Source organism: Sceloporus occidentalis, unplaced genomic scaffold (genome assembly GCF_023333645.1).
Source record: "Sceloporus occidentalis isolate IW3139 unplaced genomic scaffold, rSceOcc1.0.p SCAF_213, whole genome shotgun sequence".
Classification (NCBI taxonomy): Eukaryota; Metazoa; Chordata; class Lepidosauria; order Squamata; family Phrynosomatidae; genus Sceloporus; species Sceloporus occidentalis.
The window spans coordinates 345,942-367,321 of NW_028317193.1; the positions used below are offsets into that span (position 1 = coordinate 345,942).

Here is a 21,380-nt window from a genome sequence, read left to right on the forward strand (position 1 = left end):
AAAGTTGCGTTGTAGGAAATAAACGTCATTTCTTGGGTTTAGAATCCAGACAGGGGCATAATTATGTAGATTTTATTTTTTTATCGTCATCAATTCAGTGTTCTGAATATAAAGATGGTTTATAACCAATCCGTGTTATCATGTTTTGTGACATGCGCAACTTGCCTAGCTGAGTCTCCAGAGTGTTGTTAGGGGACGTTATCTCTAATTATGTGGAATTTCAAGACCTTTTTTGAATGAATCATGTAATATCCATTTTTCTTTTCGAACAGAGGTCCAATTATCTGCACAGACAAGTGGTCCAGTTTGCCAGTCAGTACCCCAATGTCCGTGTGAGCTCTTGGAGAATGGCCACCATCTGGGGAGGAGCAAGCCTGCTATCCACTTACCTACAGAGTATGAGGGACCTCCTGGAGATGTCCGACTGGTCCTGGGATTTCTTCATCAATCTCAGTGCTGCTGATTATCCAGTCAGGTAAATCTATAAGGTTTATACATTTTGTCTCCGTTTTAACTAAGGTTGAAGGGAATGTTCGTTGATACAAGGGTCCTTCTGACTTGGGATGGCCTGATATGAAAGGTGGCAGTGCAGGACAGGGCATCCCTCTCTCTAGTTTGTGAAATCTTTTACTGGGAAGTATATTCTGCAGGTTGAGTCATGTTTATCTATGACAATGGACTTCTTCATTGTAAAACAACTTGTTTGATGAATACATTGCTTCACCAAAACATCATAAACGTGTGAGTCCTGCTGAGCCCCAGAGACTCGTCAGGGTCTTTGGAAGGGTCCATTCGGCTGAAGAATGCTACTCAGCCTATTTATTTTTTGATGTTATTATCTGGATTTCTGCCACTAATCTTTAAACTGGAGGACGAACAGACTCTGGAGTTAATGCAAGTCTGAGTGTTCACTTTTTGGGGTTTTCAGATATGTTTAAATAGAAGAAAACAATTGCCCTGTGTTTGTGTCCCTATATTATATTATAGGGACACAAACACTCTTACAGAATTGGTCATCCATAAAAATATGAGAAATCCCAAATAGTGGGTCAAAAAAGAAAATGTAATTTAATAATCAGGCTAAAATCTACACTTTAATGCACTTGGTTGTAATTACGTTTTTAACATATATTTATTAAATCTGTTTAGTTTAACAAAGGAAAAACATAATAGAAGTGTCGCTATGGTTAACCTAAGGTTAATATTTACACATTTAGTTGGAAATCAGATTTTGTGTGTGTGTGTGTGTGTGTGTGTGTGTGTGTGTATATATATATATATATGTGTGTATATATATATATATATGTGTATATATATATATATATATATATATAGGCTCTTTTATATAAAATAAAAAGTGATAACTAAATAATATATTTCTACAAGTACACAAACCAATACATGGAAACACATAATATAATTATTTTTATGGTGTGTTGGTTTTCTACTCTGATGAAATTTATAATATCGCAAAATGTGAAATACTTCCAACATCAATTGCTTGAAGTCGTTGAAGCAACAAACACGGAAATTGCTGCTGTGTACCCGGGATGTGTCTGTCAGTGTTCAATTACTTAAACAAAGAAACCGAGCGCAAGTTGTATGGTGACCTAAAATAGACTTTTGGGAAGCAGTCTGTTTTTAAATAAGGATGTCTGTACAGAAAAAAAAATAGCAAGAACGCAAGCAAGACGAAGGAGGTGCTCGCCTGCGGTGCCAGGGCCTGAGGTTTAAAGGGACCAAATGTAATGTATATTTAGCTAATTTGTGAGTATATTGTTTAAAAAATAAAAAGAAAGTAAAATACTTACCTTATGAAGAAGCTGCAGCTTCAGAGCTGCCCAAAGAACACCTTAATTCACCTTAAATCAGTGGCACAAGACTGCTCCCATTTGCAATCAATAGGAGTGCTTTCTGTGCGCATGATGGAGCTTACTGATGGTATGTAGACCACGTATCGATGATGTGTCCAGCCGAGCCCATGTCCTGCATGGCAGATAAATATGGAGGAAGTCTGCCTGTGCACGGGGGACAGTAATGAGAAAAGCATATTAAAGTACTGTATAAGCGCTTTAATATGCATCATTCAACCCCTATAGGGGTTCTGCAGAATCCCTTGATGCATTTGCAAGGGGAACCACATTATTATTGTTTCATATAGCGCCATCATTTTCCGTAGCGCTGTACAATGGGTAGACAGGACATAACAAGTAGTATATAACATAACAATTTGACAATTTGACAGAAACAGGTGCTTAAAGAGCTTACGCGTGAAAAATTTAACGTACCACACCATTGCCATGTACATTAAAGTGCGTACGACGCGTCTCCTTAACAAACCCCAACAAGCGTCGAGTGCCGGACGCGGTGTTAATCGATAGGGAGCATGCTGCAATAGGCAACCGGGTTAGTAAACATGATAGCTAATCTGTCTGACAATTTTCCTTCCATATTAATCTTAATTGCCAAATTCTACTCAAGCACAAACATGTCAGTGTTATAAATAATAATTTAATTGATTTGCTGACATGATATGTATATTGATAGGGTTAGTTAGCTGCCTCCTATTGATCTACCTTTCAATAGCAATTGTAGAGTCATTATTCGGGCCTGGTTAAGCATTGCTCAATTCACAATAATGTATTGCTCATCCCACCAGCGTTCAAAGGTCTACTTTTTGACTGTGTTTTCCTATAGATCCCATGGGGAAAAAATGAAACCTTAAAGCACTTACCTGACCCAGAAGCTGTAGCTCTGCTGCAGCAGCTGCCCTTCTCCTCCATGGTCTTGCCACTGATAGGCTGCTCGAAGGGAAGCGCATCTATCATATGCGTTAAAATGCATAGAATGGCTGGAGTGTCCCTTTAAATATCATTATAAAATGACCTAAGTAGCGGGACGTACGCTCTTCGCAGGCTTCTTTTATTTCAAATGGATCTTACCGAGTCTTGATTTAGCATGTAAATGTTTTGTAGAGCAAAGCATGTCCTCTGACTAAACACGCCGTGTAATTGGTGAAAGAAGCACAGTAATAGGAAACAAACATTTCAGAATAAAAAATACAATTTAACGAATGCTGCCATCAATACAGATCTACTTTACTGTGATCTGGACCGGGATTAAAGCTTGTTTTGAAATCTAATTGAATTTCACACACAGAAATAGAAACATAGAATTTGACGGCAAGTAAGAATCATTGGGTCCATCTATTCTGCCTAATCTTAATCACTCCTTGTCTTAAATCCAGGATGCATGTTTAAATAACCTCTACCTCCTCTGCTGGTGGGCTGTTCTGCTTATATACCACCCTCTCTGTAAAATAAAGCTTCTTTAGTTACTCACTTTCTGGCTTCACAAGAGGCTCAAATTCGCAACTGCCCTACTTGTGACCCTACTTAACCATTGCCTTTATCCATAGTGAATACAACAAGGCACCAAAAAACAGCTTGATTGCCCTTTATTGGACATGGCTAGCCAGGCGTCTGGATGGAGGGCATCCAATAAAAGTCGTCTTTATGTTCTGGACAAGAGCCTAAAGTGCCAACGTCTCTCACTCAGAATCCCAATAATATGCTAGTTCTTCAAATATAAAAAAAAATTATTATACCTAATTATCTAACCCTGTCGTTGACCTATCTTGAGAAAGACTTTTCATCGAGCTCCTAAAATGACCATAGAGTGATTTCCCCCGTAGTGTTAATGATCGCTGCTGATGAAATATAGCATCATCGGTTAGCGGCAGAGGAGCTGCGCATGGATAGTAAAGGTCCATCAAATAATGGCTCGCGTTTAAGAGCAATTGACCCCAGAACCATCATTCTAGCGCATCACCGTGCAGAATCGCACACTTCTATAAAATTGATTGGTTTGTCTGACCGGGAACAAGCTAAGGATCGTGCGTCCTGACTTTTAAGAGGTAACGCGAGAAAATTCTGCAGTTAAACCGGTGTTCACGTGTTAGAATAGCCCATCAGCTTCTTTAATACAGTGACCTAATATTCTCATTTTAAGTGGCCGTGCCACTAAGTCGATACGAAATGCTGCTTGATTTTATTGCTGAGAGAGGATCTTTATAGGGCATTCAGAACATTTCTTACGCAGTCTAATTACTGTCCATCTACTAATGTATATTCCTGTATTTATTGCAAAGTCAATGTCTGCTCCCTGCTTTAAAATGCATACATAAAGAGCAGTCCAGGGGGGTATTGTTTTAAATAGAATTCATCATGGCCGGAGTAATGTCGTTGCTGAAGTCAGTCTGCACAGCTGCATTTACTGCAATGCATGTAAAAAATGTAAAGAAAAAATACTTTTTCCATTTTATCCAATGTGGGATCTGCATAGAAGGTCTGTGTTAAGCGGAACAGATCTCCATCGCTTTTTCATCTCACCGCCCTGGTCAGAGGATCTCTTCAACAGGCCCATGCCCGAAAATTGGGACTGTTGGGAGGTATGGGACAATAGGGATAACCAACAGGTAGCTGGCTAGAAGTTGTCAAACTGCATCTGATGAGCCGACTGCATCTGATGCAAGCCACCTTTGCGATTCTTGAGCCGTACCCATTAAAGGCACTACAGTTCTTGTATAAAACTGCATTGGGCATTAAGGAGCCCCTTATTTTGTGGATGGGGTAGTGGATACTGGATGATGAACCCATCTGCTGTCCTTTGTTTTGTGGTAGCAGCCCAATGCAATCACGTCTACGTTGTCTGGGGTTCAACCATACCTGAGAGCTACCCAGGGTATGCTACATGGAGCTCTCCTTTTTCTAGAGAATTGGCTTGGAGGGGGGGGGGTGAAGGTAGCCCTGCATAGCCCCAGACAGTCTTAAGTGGGCAGTAAATGGGTAGGCAGTTGGTGCGTCCAAATGCTTCTCCCCTGCCTGGAAAAAAATGAAAGTGACCAGGAGACCCAAAGACATATCTCTTGACCCCGAGACTCCAGGTCAAACTCGAGAGTTCCCAGGTATAGGACCTTCTCTTACTCTTCCACATGATAAATTCTTTTTCACCGCACTGTGGCCAATTTACCAGTACCCGGCTATTCCATATGGCAGAATATATGAATGTTTGCTACTTTTTCCTCTCATTTTTTCATTGTTTTTATGTGCGTTATATACAATCCATAATTCAGTCATTAGAGAATTTTGCATTATCTAATTTGAGTAGAAAGTAGTAACTTTAGGATGGGACATCTGTTGGCGCTACAGCCTTAAGGTTTTTTTTATGCATTGTTTTTGTCCTTGTCGGTCTTAAAATAAATAACCATATGAAGTAAACAGATGTCTAACCTCATCCTTTTAATTTACAGAGATATAACTTTTGAAAGCTGTGATCAGACTTGTAGTGGAAAATGTTGCTTTTGTAGCTAGATTTATTGCTGATGTGATAATTCGTTGTCAGTTCCTCCGCCAACTTTACCTTGGATTTGTTATGGTTTAGAAACTAAGGAAGAACAGCTTCTTTTCTTCGTTACTGTGCTCCCCCCCCCCCCCGCTTTTTTAGCTTATTTTGAAGCGGCGGAAAATAACCTCCCTAATTAGAGCCTTTTTTTAACTTATAGTAAAATAAGCGGTGGTACAGCACTATAATTGTTCTATACGCGGTTTGTCCATTCCTGGAAAAATGCAGCTCCGTTTCCTTTCTCTATTACATCATATTGTAGCACATATTAATATGAGAATAATGTATGTTTACAATTTAAAAAAAATGGACAGTGGAGGGCAAAAAAAATAATATATATAAAAATAATAATAATAACAACAAATTGGGTGCAAGTGAAACCCAAATCCAGCACATCCATGCATTGTTTTAGATTAAAAGTTTTGTTAGCAGAAAGGTTTTAAGGACCTTTTGCCTCCTCATCCGATATTTGGGGTAGTTTCTGCACCCTGTCATTCATAGTATAAGAAACACATTACAACATTTTCATTAAATGCGTGGTATGAGCAGATTTTGGCCATTACCAAATGGATTAAAAAAAAAACAGTGAAGATGTTTAAAACCTTTTAGCAATTATTTTACACCAGTAGAGATGTCCTTGTTTTCCATGAAAGTGACCCCAAACTTTTGAACAGTAGTGTGTGTAATATAGATATAGATATATATATATATATATATATATATATATATATATATATATATATATATATATATAATATAGCTCTCCCTGTGAAGTTTATGTGTACTGGAATGTTTGTTCTCCTCCCCCACTCCTCCCTTTTGGCACACCGTGCTTGAATGACCATTCTGTAAGTTTAATGTATTTAATAGTTAGGGTCCCTTGGGTGCATTGACTTTTTAGTCTAGCGCGGTGCATACATTACATGAACCTTTTACAGCATGATGACGTGTTTAACTTAAAATCGCAGTAGCACGGGGACAGAGGCCATCTTCTTTTAATGCCACAGGTAGAAAGAACATTGTTGGCAGCCTTTATCGCTTCAGCAGCCAAGAATTAGAAACACCGTGACTTTCTGGACATTAATGAATAAAACTGAACATTTATTTTAAGCAAAATAGGGAGATCCACCCACATTAGAAAGTCAAGGCATACCCCTAAAGCTTGGATGGGAGCCTCAACTTTCTCAGATGAATCCATCATTATGTTTTTGCTTTAAAAAATGTCATAAATATTAAGTTGTATTTTTTCACCTTCTGAATGAGTGCCTATGTGTTCGGTGTAGCCCACTAATTGGCTGTATTCATTGCCTGGACGTAGAACATGCCTGTACGGAGTAATAGAGAACCCATTATGAGTCTTCATCTGTTCTTTTCTTCTTTTTCGTTTATAATCCTGGTGCTATTACAGTCGCATTGAAGCTTCTATGTGTTCTTTAATAAAGTGTAATTATAGATGAGTATGGTAGCTCCAGCACACCTTGGAGGCTCTGGAAGAAAAAAACGCACATACACTACAACATTTAAGCATAAAGTTTGTTTCTGGTTATTTTCTGGTTATTTTCACATGTTTTCATGGAGGGCCACCAGCCAGCAGTAGAGGCTAATACAGTGAGGGAATTTAAACATGCATGGCACGGAAAGCTGTCCTAAATCTAAGACAAGACCAAGGACTGGGTAAGGTCTGGGTCAACACATCAGGAAAAATGGGTGGACTAGATGGGCCAAATCTGGTTTCAATTTTTTTTTTATATCTTAAAGTAGTCTCCATATGTGGCACCTCCTTATAAGCAGCGTTTTAAGGGTGCTAAAAAAGTTACATACATGCACACTTCTATACATGTTAAAACGAGTTCATTTGGAGATTAAGAAATTAAATTTAGTTGTATAAGAAATGGGTCCTGGCAGTTAAATGGATCCAAGAAATCAGTGATCTGTAATATCTTTTCTTCCGTTTTTCACTTGCAATCCATGAAAAAAAATAAAAAGCGATCATGTATTTGCATTGTGTGTCCACGAAACCAGTAATGCTGTTGGAATTTTATTACGTTAAATGTACATGGATAGCTGTTTTTGAAGTCCATGAACAAATCTGATTGTTCTTAGATGGCATTCATCTTACTTAAACGTAGCATATTGACCCAGCAAATGCGAGATCTGAAGAGACAGGCTCATTAAATCAAATATAGATATGAAAAAGTGACCGTGGAATGCGGAGTATTCATTCTATTACTGATTCAAACGCCAAACAGGTCCAAGCAACGAGGATTAAACGTGTTACAAAATCATTTACGGTAACCTTGAAACGTAGCACGTGGTTTTATCTTAATCAGAAGCCCACTCATAGGTCAATGCCAACGTGCTTTGCTATTTAGATGGAACGTTATTATTTATGTAGCTCCATCATATTCCACCGCGGTGTACAGTCGGTAAACCGGGCATAAGAAACAGTACATAAAATAATTATGATTTCGGGGGAAGAAAAACACAGTCCCGCAATCTAGAGCCGGTCCCGCAATCTAGAGCCGGTCCCGCAATCCAGAGCCGGTCCCGCAATCCAGAGCCGGTCCCGCAATCTAGAGCCGGGCCCGCAATCTAGAGCCGGTCCCGCAATCTAGAGCCGGTCCCGCAATCCAGAGCCGGTCCCGCAATCCAGAGCCGGTCCCGCAATCCAGAGCCGGTCCCGCAATCCAGAGCCGGGCCCGCAATCCAGAGCCGGGCCCGCAATCCAGAGCCGGGCCCGCAATCCAGAGCCGGGCCCGCAATCCAGAACCTAGAAACGGTCCCGCAATCTAGAAACGGTCCCGCAATCTAGAAACGAGTTTACGTAGCCTGTGTTTACAGCTGTGATGCAGGAACACATGGTTCTAACAGTGTGGTCAAACCTTCACATATGAAAAAAATGACTATATTGACCTGATATTATATATGCAATGCATTTAACTAATTTAGGGGAATTAAGACGCTTAATAGATAGAATATCCATAATATAATAATAAGTCTGAGAAGTATCTGCAGGGTTTTTCACAGATCCTGAGAAAAGGAAAGCTTGCTGGGTAGACATATACGGTTCTAAGAAAGTCATTGTTTGTGCCTTTTACGATATGTATTACAAACGCTAATATATTTTTTATTTTTTTTTGCTGTACGTAGGTTTGTACGACATCTTTTATCTGCTCCAATTTATTCTTTCCATTATGGCCACTCGATTTTGTTGAGTACAGCGTCCCTGCACGCTCACCAGAGGGTTACTGTTCTGCGGGCTGCCTCCTGCCAGTCTAAAATAAAAGGCTTTGCTAACCAAAGGGATTGTTTTCGGCGCCTATTGTGCATATTCCAGTTCTGCACACTCTGCAGACTTCCCCTAGACAGCTTGCAGACCTTCTTCTACGGTTACAGGATTAAAACGATGTGATGTTCCGCGTAGGGTAATGAAAGTCAGAGCCTATTTTATTAATGTGCTGAGTGATGTACGCCCAGAGATATCGCTTACCCATTAAATTCTACCTAAACATCTCAAACCTGATGAGGGTTTGCCACAAAACTCCGCGAGTGGCAGCAGCCGCCGCAGAAATGCTCTTGTATGGGATTTAAAAATAGTTTGTGACCTAGTTTCAACTGTTTGTATGCTCCATTTAAAGAGGAGGAGAGTCTAACGCGGCTGACATGTAGAATATTAAAAATGAATGTCGCTTCTTCTGTGTTTCACCAGTCGGATCGTTTCTTTGGCATGTTTCGTTAATTAGTATCATGTTACGCTGTACAACTACCCACAACAAGCTCCGTTACCGACCCCTGGCCCTCCAGCTGTTGATCTTCTGATCCCACCACCCTTCGCCGACTCCTGTCCCATCCTGGAAATAACCCTAGAAGCTGACAGACGCCTGAAAAGTAAACTGAGATTTTGTGTGACATGTTTTGTGTCGCCGGTGTGATTATATCTAAAAGGACCCATCACAGTCATTGCTCACGCGTTTGTTGAGCTGTATTCTGACTTGCGACCGGTTCGATGATTTTCAACGCGTTCAAAAGCAAACAAAATTGTAAAGTTGTCCAACATGAGCAGGTTTCTGGTTCAGCATGAAATATAAATCTAGAAATGTATTTTTTAAAGGCATGAGAGCTCCAGAAATGATTCCAGGAAGGCGACCCTTAACTAACAGACTCATCTTGTGGTTTCATTGCCGTACTTTTGAGTAGGGATGTTGCAAGGCCCACCATCCAGGGCTTGAGCCCAGACTCTCGACCAGTTGTTTCCATCCCAGTCCCCAAGTTACACCAGCGGCCCGGGGTTTGTGACTCACCCTATTGGAATAGAATGTGGTAATTACTAAATACTAACCCTCTTGGTGCGTAGACAGTCCCCACAATACACGCACACTCCATTCGGATACATTATCCTATCCACATATTCTAGCATCTCCTTTTTCCAATGCTTTCCATAAGACTACGGGCTTTTGCCTCATTAGCCCTCGTTGCCCCTGCTGCTATGGTGACTAGTATTTTTATACTATTTTGTGTGTCTGTATTATGTGTTTTACTACAGAATAAGAATTATAAGTGAATAAGCTGTCATTTTTGTATCCCAAACATATATAATTACAGGGTGCAATTTGTTTAACATGGGGGAAGACAGAATGTCTGCATTATTAGGCTGACAGTCTCTACTTCGGTCTCTTCTGTTCTCACGAGTAGGTTACTCAGTCTTACTGGCGGTATAGAAGTTCCGCATCACGTGATCCAGATTAGCAGAAAGCGTATGAAGTACATTTGAAATCACATTGGGTAACCTTTATGCTTTATCAGTCATTCCAGCCGCCATCAGCAGCGTTCTGAAGAAGCGGTGACATAGATAAATGGCACGGTTTGCATTTCTGAGATTAAATAAAGCACCTAGGAGCTGGCGGTTGTCTGCAAGTTCATCTCTTAGCACCACCGACTATTTCTCATATGCCGGTAAATCTGAACAGAGTGGTGCGGCTTCTCACTCCCTAAACCGCGGAAATGGAGATTTGGACTCCTGCCCTGGAATTAGTGAGCAGAGCTCATTCTTTTTTTTTTTTTTTTTTATAAAACTGTTTTTAAAGTGAATACTTTACTTTCCTAACCTTCCGCTTGCTAATTCAGTATATTGTAATAATTGTCTTTACGGATTCATTTAGCTGTATTACAAAAGGCCTTTTATCTGTTTTTTTCCTTTTTTTTTTTTTTTTTTTTTAAGTAAGCAGCCGTATTAATTATTTATTTTTGCGTGGTTTGTCTAATTACTGTTTTCATTTAGTCCACTCATTTGATTGAAGTGGATTGGCTCTCCCAAGGGCCGCATTGTACAAATGGCTGATGGGCCGGTGATTTGTATGATTACCCCCCCCCCCCGTTAATATCTTGCTTTTGCTATTTTCCTAGAGTTGCTTATTGAATGATTCCTACAGCCTTTCAAAGATGGGGCATGGAGATGGGGAGATAACTCCAGAATAGGGGATAGATATTCTATGCTAAAGCGGGCAGTAAGAACTGGCGATAAGTGCTGGAGAATGAAAGGTGGATATTATCCAAGCCAGACAGACATTAGTCTTTAATGAGTTTTGCCCTTTTGTGCTTAGGTTTTGAAGTGCAAATATATCCAAGCCGCAAACAGAGCGGCCTTTTCACGATTGGATCTTTGTTATTTAGTTTGGGTTAAATGAGATGCCTTCCTATGTTATTCTATAAGACATGCTTATCGAATGCTGAGCTCTTTGAGACAGTGTATTGAATGGAATCTGTAAAAGACGGCGTTGGCAGCATCTTGGTCATCTGAGAGGCCGTGCGGAAGAAATCCCACTCGGATCCCACACGGTAACCGCTGGTGCTAAAAATATTTGGAGGCGATTTCAATACATTGTGTTTTGTAATTTAATGCACTAATAACTTTCATAATTGATTGATGAAAGCTGGGTAGCTAGTTTGGAGCACACACTTTCTTTTAGGCTTCTAGCGTCATGGGAGTTGGAGTCACTCCGCTATAACTATATGCTGTCAAAATATGTTAACGCAATTAGCACGGACTTACACGGGGCTTTAAAGCTGTCAATAATGGTGTCTGCCTTATATAAATACTTATTAAAGCATTTATACTATGTGCATAATTAATAAGAGTTTAGGTACCTATTTTAAAGGCATCATAAGCACTTTTTGGTCTCGACTAATATCCTGGAACTTAGTAAGTTAACCAAAGCAGTCTCAATGCACAGCAGGTAGATGGATGTTTGCCCACCACAGGGGGCGCCATCAGGATTTTTTTTCTTAGATCACTTATCTTTTCCAGTCCTTATTTCAGTTTTCTTGTCCCCTTTGCAGCCCCCCCCCCCAGTGTGTGTGTGTGTTTACACCTCTACCTGCCCCCCAGTGTCTATAGATGTCTGACCCTCTCTCTCTCTCCATGGGCCTAAGATATTTGCAAATTATTCACCCCTCTGCCCGGCACCATGAAGCGGGAGAGAATGCGTGTTCCAGTCTCTGAAGCCATTCATTGCTTAATGCTCGGAATTATTGAAGCTGTATGGGTACTCGGTGCTTTACTGATAACATATAACATGTTTGCAAGCAGACACACACACCGGTTTTCCTCTCCTGGGGTGAGATTGATAAAATTTCATTACTTTTTAGCACCAAATCTATAACCATTACTGTTTTAGATTTACTAACCACGCTTACCTGTAAATAAATAGGATATTCTGCTTGTATTTGAGTACAGAATCCACACACACACACACGTGCATACGCACGCGCTCACACACATGCGTACACACACACACATGCTCACACACAAAGGCACGTTTTTGTAAAACTATTACTATTTTTTTATTTAGTGTTGGTGTGGTGATATTGTTTCGTGCTTATTGTTAAAACCTAATGTATAAAGAACATGCGTGTGGGTGTCAGTCTAATCCTGGTTTCCCTAAAAGACCGGGTTCTATGTCAGACAGTGAGGACTACTTAAATGCGTTGTTGGCACTGGATAAAATCCTTAAGAATTTAGAATCCAGTCAGTGAAATTTAAAGGATTATTCCAGCCCTATTTTTGTGTTAAATAATATATTTAACACACAATTTTGCCTAAACTCCACTATTTGTGCAGAAAGATAGATCTGCAGGTGTAGTTTAAAGGATTCTGAGCAATCGTCATGTACTAAAGATGTATTTTTTTTAATGATATTCCCTAAAACCAAGACAAGGACATGCTTTTTGAGCCATCACCCTGTTTTTAGTTGACTAAATTGCATCTTTGCGTGCGTCGGATGGCACTCTTAGAAGTTAGCTATTGAAATGATTTCATGTGGAAGGATTCACTAAATGTCCATTCATCTCACTGAGATACAGAATCACTGAAGTAGCAAATGTGAAAATCTGCACAGCTTACTATACAGAGAAAGAGTTTTTCCCCCTCTGGTTTCCAAATGGAGCTAAAGAGCTTGACCCTGGAAGGAATTAACATTTACATGATTGAACATGGAAAGAGGGTCCTGGTTCTCTCGAGTCATCAGCTTAGGGGGGAATTTCGGCTATGTCGTTCTCCATGGATGGTTAACATGCATTTGAGAAAAAAAAGGAAAGGGAAATCAAAAAAACATACAAATTTTTTACATAAATGCATTGGGGTCCAAGCAAAAGGACCCAATACACATGTTAACTATATGTGTCCCTTTTAATATGTCTCGCCCTCCACTGGTACAATTTGTCCACCCAGATCCTTGGTTTTTACTTGTAAGTCTGTGAGAATGCAGTCCTCATTTTTATGCCAAGGTTTTAAATTAAAACAGTATATTGATCAATAAGAATCAAACTGAGGTTCTAGCTTTGGTTGGCTCCACCTTGTATGCCAAAGCGACCCCCTCAGAAGGGATTTCGGGCTTGGTTACATACTCCCAACTTTTCAGGGGACCAAATCCATCACATCAGTATTGGGGTGTGGGGCAAGAGGCGGGGGAATATTTTCTACCACCAGAGCTTTGGCCACCTTCTCACTTTACCTGAAGAACCTCCTTGTAGTGCTCAGCTTACAAGGTGGCCACAGAAGAGATGTAGAGATTTGTGGTGCATACATAGTTGTCATAGATCACAAGGCCACATAACAAGTCTTGGTAATGTCCTGCCCTTTGGTATCGTTAATGAAGACCTCCTCAAAGTTAGTGTCTCGCTTTACCTGTAACGCGTTGAAATATGCCCTCCGGTTCTGTTGAATAAAAATGTTGTATTAAAATGGACCATATTCAGTAATGTAATGAAAATATACCTTGAACAGAAGCAAAATGTTCTAATGCGTATATACTCTGAGAAGATTCTCAAATTAACTTTAATTAGGGGGTGTACTTTTTACTAACAGATACCTCCTTCGGAGTATTTTTTTCCTCATTTTCCGTGATTTTACTGTAAAAGGAGAAGCTCAGAGTGAGAAATGAGCAATGATTTCTCTGACTCATTTGTTTGTGCACTCTCTCTCTCAAAATAATGAACTGAAATATAATTTTCTTACTGCTTTTCTCAAATGATATTTATATTCCCACCCTTGGTTTATCAGAAACCACAATATGTTTTCCTCCAAACTACTGTAAAAATGTAAAGCCAGAGAATTTTTATTATAACAAACAACTGACTACTGCGAGTTATTTACAGCCAAATTATAGCTCTTGGTTCGAACAAAGTCAAGAAAAAGATTAGGCGGACATATTTTTAAAGGTTTGGAAAACATTTTAACGGTATGAAATGTTCGATGTGCGACACATATGTAAAAACTTGTGTTCTTCTGAGGACAATGCTGTTGGTTAACATCTTGGAAAGGATGTGTTCTAGAATATTTCCCTTCTTGAGTCAGATGTAAGGACTTTGATGTCCAGAGTGACCTGTCTTGGCACAATGCAATCAAAAGTCTCAGGATCTGCCTTATGTGCTGTTAATCACATTGTAATACTTGAGTTCTTGAAATTAACATTATTGTGATGAAGTCTTATACTCCTTCTTGGGGTGAAGTCCAACAGTCCTTCAATATATGTCCATTGCCTTTATGCAAGCCTCCAACAATAGATGTGTCAATGCACCAATGGTGTAACCATAGGAATTGAGAAAGGAGCTGCTGCAAAGCTGCCGCCGGGCTCCTAGGATGTCCAATAACTTCTGCAACCTTACTCCTTGCTCTCAAAGGGATTAGAAAAGGGAGAAAGTGAGATTTATATATCTGAATGGCAAAGAAAGTCAAGGTACAGACTACTAGATACTGCAGTCAAGGGTCTGATTAAAACCTCCATTTGAAAACCCTACCAATGATTATAAATAGTTTGGAATCCTCTTGAGGGGTGATGTTTGCATTAGCATATCATCCTCCCGCTAAACTCAACTGCACCTGTCTGCATATAGATGTTTGAAAGCACATCTCCCACCATTTGGCACGCCATAAAAAATTGTGAGAGATGTCTCGTATGTTTGCAAGAAATCTAAAAGTTTATATATACGCATCATTTGTCAGACCACACATTTCTAATGCTAAGTATGTCCTGTTCAGAAATCTAGTTTTAAGCTGAACTTCTTTACACCACAATATCAAACTCTGCTGTGTAAAGTTCTTACTGCTGAGCATAAGAGTTGGCCATTGACAGGGTCCCGAATTACCAAAGGATTTTGGCAGGTTCAGCTAGAGTCTTGTAGACCTGCAGCTTAGTACAGTAAGCGGACCTCTATATCTTAAAGTGATACTCCATCCATCGTATTAATTTTAATGATTATGATGAATTAATATTTCTCCACTGAAACACGAAGAAGTATTCAGCAGAATCCTATCATCCATTTGCCTCTTTGCCTGTCCTCATTCCCAGCTCCTTGGCTTTCAGGAGATGAGTTTAGCCAAATACATCTCTTGCTTGCCACTTCACACTCTGGTGTGACGTCCAGGGGTCTAATAAAACCCTCATGTCCTTATCATCATTACAAAATACTTTAATAAACATTCTTTCTGGAGTCTCTTTTAAGCCTTAGCCCATAATACCTTGTCCTTATTCATACTAAGCATATATATTATATTTAGAGTGGGGAGATGTTCCTTTCTGTCTGGACGTATTTCCACCCCATCACCGTTTGATTTAATGCACTTTTTGTGTCGGCCATGGAATCATGTTCCTTATATTTTCCTTATGTTTTTTTGGCAGGACAAATGACCAGCTGGTTGCATTCCTCTCAAGGTATCGAGACATGAACTTTCTGAAGTCACACGGCAGGGATAACGCAAGGTATCTATGTTTTAATATGATGTTCTGTGTATAGTATCTGTTTAAATTGATTATTTTCAATGCCTTCAATTCCCACCAGCAGGCTTTTATAGATACTGAATATATTGGTAATTACAGTAATGATCCACTGCTGTTATTACCAGTATATGTTGCTTGTTTTAATTGCTCTGTGAAGCATTACCCCATGCTTATTGTGATTTAATTGTTTTCTCTTTCAAATGCAAGTGATTTGCTTCTTACCCTTCTGGGGTATGCCACGTATAATGACCATTGCACTACCAATGTGGCAATATAGTGAACACTCTCACACACACTCTCACACACACTCTCACACACTCTCTCACACACTCTCTCACACACTCTCTCACACACTCTCTCACACACTCTCTCACACACTCTCACACACTCTCTCACACACTCTCTCACACACTCTCTCACACACTCTCTCACACACTCTCTCACACACACTCTCTCACACACTCTCTCACACTCTCTCTCACACACTCTCTCACACACTCTCTCACACACTCTCTCTCACACACTCTCTCACACACTCTCTCTCACACACTCTCTCACACACACTCTCACACACTCTCTCACACACTCTCTCACACACTCTCACACACACTCTCACACACACTCTCACACACACTCTCTCACACACTCTCTCACACACTCTCTCACACACTCTCTCACACACTCTCTCACACACTCTCTCACACACTCTCTCACACACTCTCTCACACACACTCTCTCACACACTCTCTCTCACACACTCTCTCACACACTCTCTCTCACACACTCTCTCTCACACACTCTCTCTCACTCTCTCTCACACACACTCTCTCACACACTCTCTCTCTCACTCTCTCTCACACACTCTCACACACTCTCTCACACACTCTCTCACACACTCTCTCACACACTCTCTCACACACTCTCTCACACACTCTCTCACACACTCTCTCACACACTCTCTCACACACTCTCTCACACACTCTCACACACACTCTCACACACACTCTCACACACACTCTCACACACTCTCTCACACACTCTCTCACACACTCTCTCACACACTCTCTCACACACTCTCTCACACACTCTCTCACACACTCTCTCACACACTCTCTCACACACACTCTCTCACACACTCTCTCTCACACACTCTCTCACACACTCTCTCTCACACACTCTCACACACTCTCTCTCACTCTCTCTCACACACACACTCACACACTCTCTCACTCTCTCACACACACACTCACACACTCTCTCACACACTCTCTCACGCTCTCTCACACACACTCTCTCACGCTCTCTCACACACACCTTGCTTTTTCATTCAGATTGGATGTGTTATATTCATTTAACACTTCTTTCTCCCACAGAGCCCATCCATTTTTATAACCAGATAGTGGTTTGCAAAGAGCAGCACTCTAAATATTTTAGAGAATAGATAAATGGAATATAATGGTGAAAAGGGTGCTTCGTGCAGAGAGACTCACGTGGGTCAGTTGGTATACTGATATTCCTTGTCTGTTCACAGTATTCAGTCATTCAAAGTACGTGAAATCCCGGATTTTTTTTAAAAGCGAACCAAAAAAGACTATCTTTTAAACTGCGTCTTGTGGTTTAAAAAAACTCCCTTTACAGTTCTGCAAATCCTACTTGTATATATGGAAAAAAGAAAACCTTGTGTATATATAATGATCCCTTATTTAAAAAAGTGTAAGACTTTTAGATTTGGGGGGGGGGTTAACATATTGTACATGAGAAAAAAAAAGGATTTTTTTCTCATTTGTATTACAATAATCATGATGTGTTACAGGTCCCTAGTTACCTGCAATATCGTCTTGTGTTAATGAGGAAAATAACAATAAACTTCCAAATTAGCACGAGTTGAAAAGGCGTTGGAAATTGCTTTCTTGTGAATGCACCTCTGTGATTATAAAAATCTATTAGGAGTTAGGATGATCATGACACATTGATGGGTCATATAAAGTGCAATATCATCAAATGTGTCTTGTTTCATCTTTAATTGTCCTAAATCTAATGCTTTCTAAAAGTGGAGCGTAAAATGGGCAAAGCTCTTGGACAGATTTCCAGTCTCATCAGCAGGTTTACATAGAAATACAGGAGAATGATTATAGGTCTTGGGCCATATTTCTACTTAAAAGCCAGGTGCAGAATAACAAGAGGCATCGAAATGGGTAGATTGTTGCCTTTGCAATTAATGCTTTGTAAATATGCTTCGCCAAGTCAGACAGAACTATGAATGGAACATGAAATATCAAAGGCATGTTGAATACTAATCTCAGATGACTGTGAAATAACCAGGAACTAGCCAATCACACCCTGGGAATACATGTAAACCATATTATTTATTAAGATAAAAATTCAACGATTGCCTATAAAAAATACACCCTTATAAACATTTCTACTAGCCCTTGTCTAGGGTGATAGACCTACCTGGGAGCTGTCTAGGATAGGATACTTGGAGTTCTCCCTCTTCTGAGGACGTGGCTTTGAGAGGTGGACGAGTTAGTCATTCATGCCTGGGGAGGGACTAGCTCCAGACAAGTGTCCAGGGAGCAGACATGGCTAAAGACTGCCCCCCTGCCTGGAGAAAGAGGAACGTTCCTAGGTGTAGTAATATAGAGAAGGTGATAGTATTTTTGCACCCTTAACATTAACTGTTAAGTTCATCCATAGCTTAGGAGTCAGTGGACAGCTCACCAGCGCCCATAACGCTAGACAGACCCTTTCTTTTATGAATTATGGGTCCAGTGCCTTTCTTCTGCATGCAGTTCTTTTGTCCATATAGGATAAACATCATGGCTGTACCCCTTGCCAACATAGCAGCTTAGTCTTCCTATAAGGTCTAGTGTTGGCTATACGTGGTCAGGGGAAGTTGAGCCTTGCATGGGGAAACTCACAGCTGACGTGGGTAGATTGTGTCTTTAGGTGGTGATGGTGGAGGAGAAAGATGTCATCCAAGGAGTGCAGCTGCAAACCCAGACAGTGGTCTAGTGGGAAGCAGAGAACGTCCTTCTGGGAGCTAGGGGTTCAGCAATCCTAAACGTTATAAGGCATCCATCCCCGTGCAGGGAGCATAAGAGAAATCAAGGCCACAAAGTTTCTAGTAAAACTTTCTAGTAGATGGGGCCACCAAGTGCCTATTTAAAGTTCTGCTCTGAAATAAAATTAATATTTTCCAAGACAGGCATATTTCCTTGGAAACTAGCATTCCAGCAGCACCTACTGTGAGAGCGCTCTTTTATTTATGCTAATTTCCCCCTTTAAGTTTAATGTATTTTTACCATTCCACTTTCTGTAATATCGCTTCTATTTCCGCAGAGCGTTTTTAAAGCTGGACAGAGTCAAAATAAAAGCTTTTCTTTATGGCAGAACTCTTTTTATGTAACATCTGTGAGTATTGTAAATATGAAATTATCTGTAATTAAGTTTAATTATAACTGTAATGGCTCCTGCGAGTGCGATATTTAGTGCATTATCTGTTTAAAAGTCAGTCCAATTAGTGAGATTTTTCCTGCAATGGAAGAGGATATTCACCAAGATATACAGGAAAAGAGAGAGTTTACATAGAGCATCTGAATAATACAAAGCTGTGGGCTGCAAAGTTCTACTAACATACCCGCCAAGTGTCCCTTTTTGACCCAAACCCCTCCGTCTTTTTTCCTATCTTCAAAGTTCTTGGAATGTTTGTGGTAGCACAGCCCTAAAACTCACAATAATGTGTATAGAAAGAGCCAAAAACAGGTTTATAAATTAAATTCTGAAAAATACCTCATTCTTTTATATAATCACTAATTTATTGAAATACATAATAGGTCAAAAATCACATAGTCTCAGTAAATTCCTGTGTCCTAGTCACGGGTCCAATCACATCCCCCTAAAACAAAAGTGTTCCTCTTTGTCCATCCGGAGGTATTTTTTAAGGTTATGTGTATGTAGATAATAAAAAGGATATAGGACTCACTGAAGCGGAGTGCCACAAGGTGGATCTTTTGTTAGAAAGGACTGGTGATCATCCCTCTGCCCTCACCCACCGATGCACCCAATCCTGCCTACTGCTGCACTTTACCCTCCTTGCCTCTGATCACATCCCCAACACAGGAGTCCCAATTTGGGTGCCTGAAATGTCAGCGGTTTTGTGTAAGGGAAAAAGGTGTCCGCGGGCAGGGGATCAGCCCTTGGCTCATTCAGTAAGCATTGTAATCAGTAACTGATTCAGTGTCTAGTGGGTTATTGGAAATTGTTATTTTCAATATGCGTCTTCAGTCTCTGGCTACTTCAAGTCAATGCCCAGTTTTCCAGTTGATCTCAACGCATATTTAGTCTTTAATTAGCATTATAATGGAAGCTCTGTTACAACGGCAAATCGCTAGAAATCTGTTCCTAGAAATCCATCCCAGCTAAATGATACGTTAGCTTCTTGCATTCTTCAGCTACAAACAACAGTGTTTTAGTACATTGTCCAAAATAAGAATGAACCTTAGACTTCTTGCAAAGTCGCATTTAAATGAATTCAACAGAACCAAAGGCACTTAGGCCAGTATAATACCTAAGCTTCTATTGTGTTTCATTATTGTGAGGAGGATGAGAAGTCGAATGGGAATCGGAGACAATATGCAAATAAATGAGGATACAACATGATCGCTGTACGTTATAGAAAAGAGACTTTTTGGGGGGGAAAAAAGACTTTGTAAATATATTACCAAAAATAGCTGATTTGGGTGGAACAGAGTAGAGAAGTTCTTGAAGCTCCTGGCTTAAAATGGATTAAAAAAAATACGTAGGACTACCTATAAGAAGATTCAACCCTCTATAGAATTTCATATAAGAAAATATTTTGAGTACCGTTTTTGACTTATAGAATATAAATACATATGTACTATAAAATTTTATATATATATATATATATCTCCCTTGATACAAAGAAATAAAATACCCAGATCAGGAGAAAACCACAGATTACCCGTATCAATGAGACTGATAGAGAACACATTTTACTTGGATATTAGTGAAGGTTTGTAAGACCAGGTTTACAAGTGATTTACTGTGAGCCTCTAATGGATCTTCTGAAATATTTATTCCTCTTGCTCTCTTACGTATGCAGGAAATTATACCTCTTGTGGATAATGTTCCCCGGGCCGCGACTGCCCATCTAGTACACCGGCCAAATCCTTGACAGGCAGATGCCCTAATAACACCTCCTACCTACCCCTTATGTACTGAAGCTCTCTCTTATTATATTAAACGTTAAACTGTTTCCTGTTTTACATTTTTTTTTTTTTTATTGTGGGAGAACTAACAGAGCTTCAAACAATACAGGAAACCCGCCAAGGGGTTAATTACAATAAAAGGACAGTACAAGAGTGTAACCAGACCATATGCCACCAGATCATAACTTCACAATAGATGTGACGTGAGAAGAAATAACTATATATATATATATATATATATATATATATATATATATATATATATATATATATATATATATATATATGTATTTGTTGTAAGTATAATAAAAAATATATAACCAATAAGCAAACCATTAAAATGACATCTTCTCCATTATAAACTGGGTTTTGTACCCTGGAAATGCCCTGTTTTGTCTTCAAAGTGCAATAAATTGAAAGTAACGATTTCAAACAGAAAAGGGACAAACGCAAACAGAAATTATAAGTAATT

General features: G+C 39.8%; 1 protein-coding gene across 1 annotated transcript in view; it reads left to right on the top strand.

Moving 5' to 3' along the window:
- Positions 1 to 21,380, top strand: part of XYLT1 (xylosyltransferase 1) — a 123,759-nt gene that overhangs the window by 83,559 nt on the left and 18,820 nt on the right. The window contains exons 4-5 of the mRNA XM_089502826.1: positions 273 to 475; positions 15,579 to 15,659. Coding sequence (XP_089358952.1) covers positions 273 to 475; positions 15,579 to 15,659 — 284 coding nt within the window. The remainder of the gene's footprint in view (positions 1 to 272; positions 476 to 15,578; positions 15,660 to 21,380) is intronic.